General features: G+C 56.1%; 1 protein-coding gene across 1 annotated transcript in view; it reads right to left on the reverse strand.

Annotated features, from left to right (window-relative positions):
* Positions 1 to 351: 351 nt before the first annotated feature.
* Positions 352 to 2,446, reverse strand: part of KCNA6 (potassium voltage-gated channel, shaker-related subfamily, member 6) — a 10,036-nt gene continuing 7,941 nt past the window's right edge. The window contains exon 2 of the mRNA XM_010575331.1: positions 352 to 2,407. Coding sequence (XP_010573633.1) covers positions 955 to 2,407 — 1,453 coding nt within the window. The 3' untranslated portion in view covers positions 352 to 954. The remainder of the gene's footprint in view (positions 2,408 to 2,446) is intronic.

Genomic DNA, 2,446 nt, shown 5'->3' on the forward strand with positions numbered 1-2,446 from the left:
CTACAACCGCTTCAATAAAAACGCAGCGGAGTCAATTGCTCTCACGTGCCTGAATACAGAACTGGGTATCGGAAGCATAAAGTACATCTCATTAAACGCTATTGTGTGGAGATAAACTGTGGAGATAACAAACGATTTTACTCAAATGTGCCTTGCATCAGAAGGCACTTACCACTATGAAGATTAAGTTGGTACTGTAAAAGCCAATTAACATCAGGGCACTGGCATAAATCAGGCTGAAGCAAGCTCAAAACACAGAGCATCTTCACCAAGCCTGTTGATTTCTATAAGCCTGTTTTTGGTAAACGGTATATGGTCGCAAGTAGCAAAGAGCTTTTAGACCTATGCACCTTTTCTGAAACACAAACCAAGAGGGTCTTTAGCATGCCAAGAGTTGCAAAGAAGGCAGGCGGCTGCCTGCTGACTTTCCCCTACAGCTGCAGAACTCACTGTGATGCTGGCTACAGCGTTTCCATTATTCAAAGGCAATGGCATGGCAGGCGTGACCGATCCCCCAGCCAAGGGCACCGCGCTGGCACAGAACTAAGGGCACAGCTCGAGCCAGATGTTTGTAGCCCCTTTAACCGTTTACTCCCTGCCGAATCCTTCAGCCGAAGTAATGGCAAGGGCTTCTCTGCTAGTGGAGTAGGAAGGCTAGGTTTCAGAGCAAACATTGAATTAAAGCAGTCTTCAAAAACAGAGAAAGAAATGCACGAGGGAGTGGGGGATGACAGCTAGCACTCCACGGAATAAAGCAAGAACATTTCCGCCTGCACACGGTAATGAGAAACAGCAAATCAGGACAGAAGAGCCCATTATCACAATCATTCTGTTTACGGTATCACAGTTCACAGTCTGGCATGTAAATGCTGAAAAGATCCAGCTGCTAGTAGGAAGACGGCTGTGCAGCAGCAGCTTGCAGCTCTGTGTCTGGACCCAGGCTAACAAAACTGATCACACCTCTGTCAGCATTTTCTTCTCTTTATAACCCTGGTTGTTGGGAGGAATGAAGTTGGAATATTTCATGGACTCCAGGTCTTCTGCCTCCAGGAATTCAGATTTGCTGAGAGACTGATTACTGTCCCCCTTCTTGGGCTCGGAGAAGGGTGACTGCTGCTGGCCACAGGTGACGTGGGTGTACTGGCACTGCTCTTCGTGATCAGTCTCTCGGTGGTAGAAGTAGTTGAAGTTGGACACGATGACGGGGACAGGCAGGGCGATGGTGAGCACACCCGCGATGGCACACAAGGAGCCCACAATCTTGCCACCGATTGTCATGGGATACATGTCCCCATAGCCCACGGTGGTCATGGACACCACCGCCCACCAAAAAGCATCAGGGATGCTGGTGAACAGGGAGTCGGGGTCATCGGTCTCTGCAAAATAGACAGCACTGGAGAAGAGGATCACCCCGATGAAGAGGAAGAAGATGAGGAGGCCCAGCTCCCTCATGCTGGCCTGGAGAGTCTTCCCCAAGATCTGCAGCCCCTTGGAGTGCCTGGAGAGCTTGAAGATCCTGAAGACCCTGACCAGGCGGATGACTCTGAGGATGGCCAGGGACATGGCTTGCTGCTGGCCCCCGTTGTTGCTGCTGCTGCCAGGCTGCTGCTTCTGCTGCTGCTGCTGGGCCAGCTCGGTGCCCAGGGTGATGAAGTAGGGGATGATGGCCACGATGTCGATGATGTTCATGATGTTGCGGGAGAACTCGGGCTTGCTGGGGCAGGCGAAGAAGCGGACGAGGAGCTCAAAGGAGAACCAGATGATGCACAGGGTCTCGATGAGGAAGAAGGGGTCGGTGAAGAAGGGGCCGGCGCCGGCGGCTGGGCGCAGGGGTGGCGGAGTCCCGCTCGGTGGCGGCGGCGGCGGCAGCAGCAGCGCCTCGTCTCCGGGCAGTGCCGCCTCCCCGAAGCCGGGCTGGACACCCTTGGGCTCCTGGCGAAACTCGGGCAGGGTCTCCAGGCAGAAGATGACGATGGAGATGAGGATGACCAGCACGGAGACGATGGCGATGGCCCGGGCCGGCCCGGAGCTCTCGGGGTACTCAAAGAGCAGCCAGACCTGGCGCTGGAAGTGGTGCTGGGGCAGGGGCTTCTCCTCTTCTTGAATGAAGCCCTCGTCCTCGCGGAAGGTCTCGATGGCCTCCTGGCCCAGCTGGTAGAAGCGGATCTCCTCCAGGAAGATGTCGAGGGGCACGTGGACCGGCCGGCGCAGCCGCCCCCCGGACTGGTAGTAGTAGAGGATGGCGTCGAAGCTGGGCCGGTTGCGGTCGAAGAAGTACTCGTTGCGGAGGGGGTCGAAGTAGCGCACCCTGCGGCTGGGGTCCCCCAGGAGCGTGTCGGGGAAGATGGACAGGGTCCGCAGCTGCGTCTCGAACCGCAACCCCGAGATGTTGATCACCAGCCGCTCGCTGCTGCAGCAGCTCCCGCCGCTCCGCTCCTCGCCCGGC

Source organism: Haliaeetus leucocephalus, unplaced genomic scaffold (assembly GCF_000737465.1).
Source record: "Haliaeetus leucocephalus isolate CR32 unplaced genomic scaffold, Haliaeetus_leucocephalus-4.0 Scaffold473, whole genome shotgun sequence".
NCBI lineage: Eukaryota > Metazoa > Chordata > Aves > Accipitriformes > Accipitridae > Haliaeetus > Haliaeetus leucocephalus.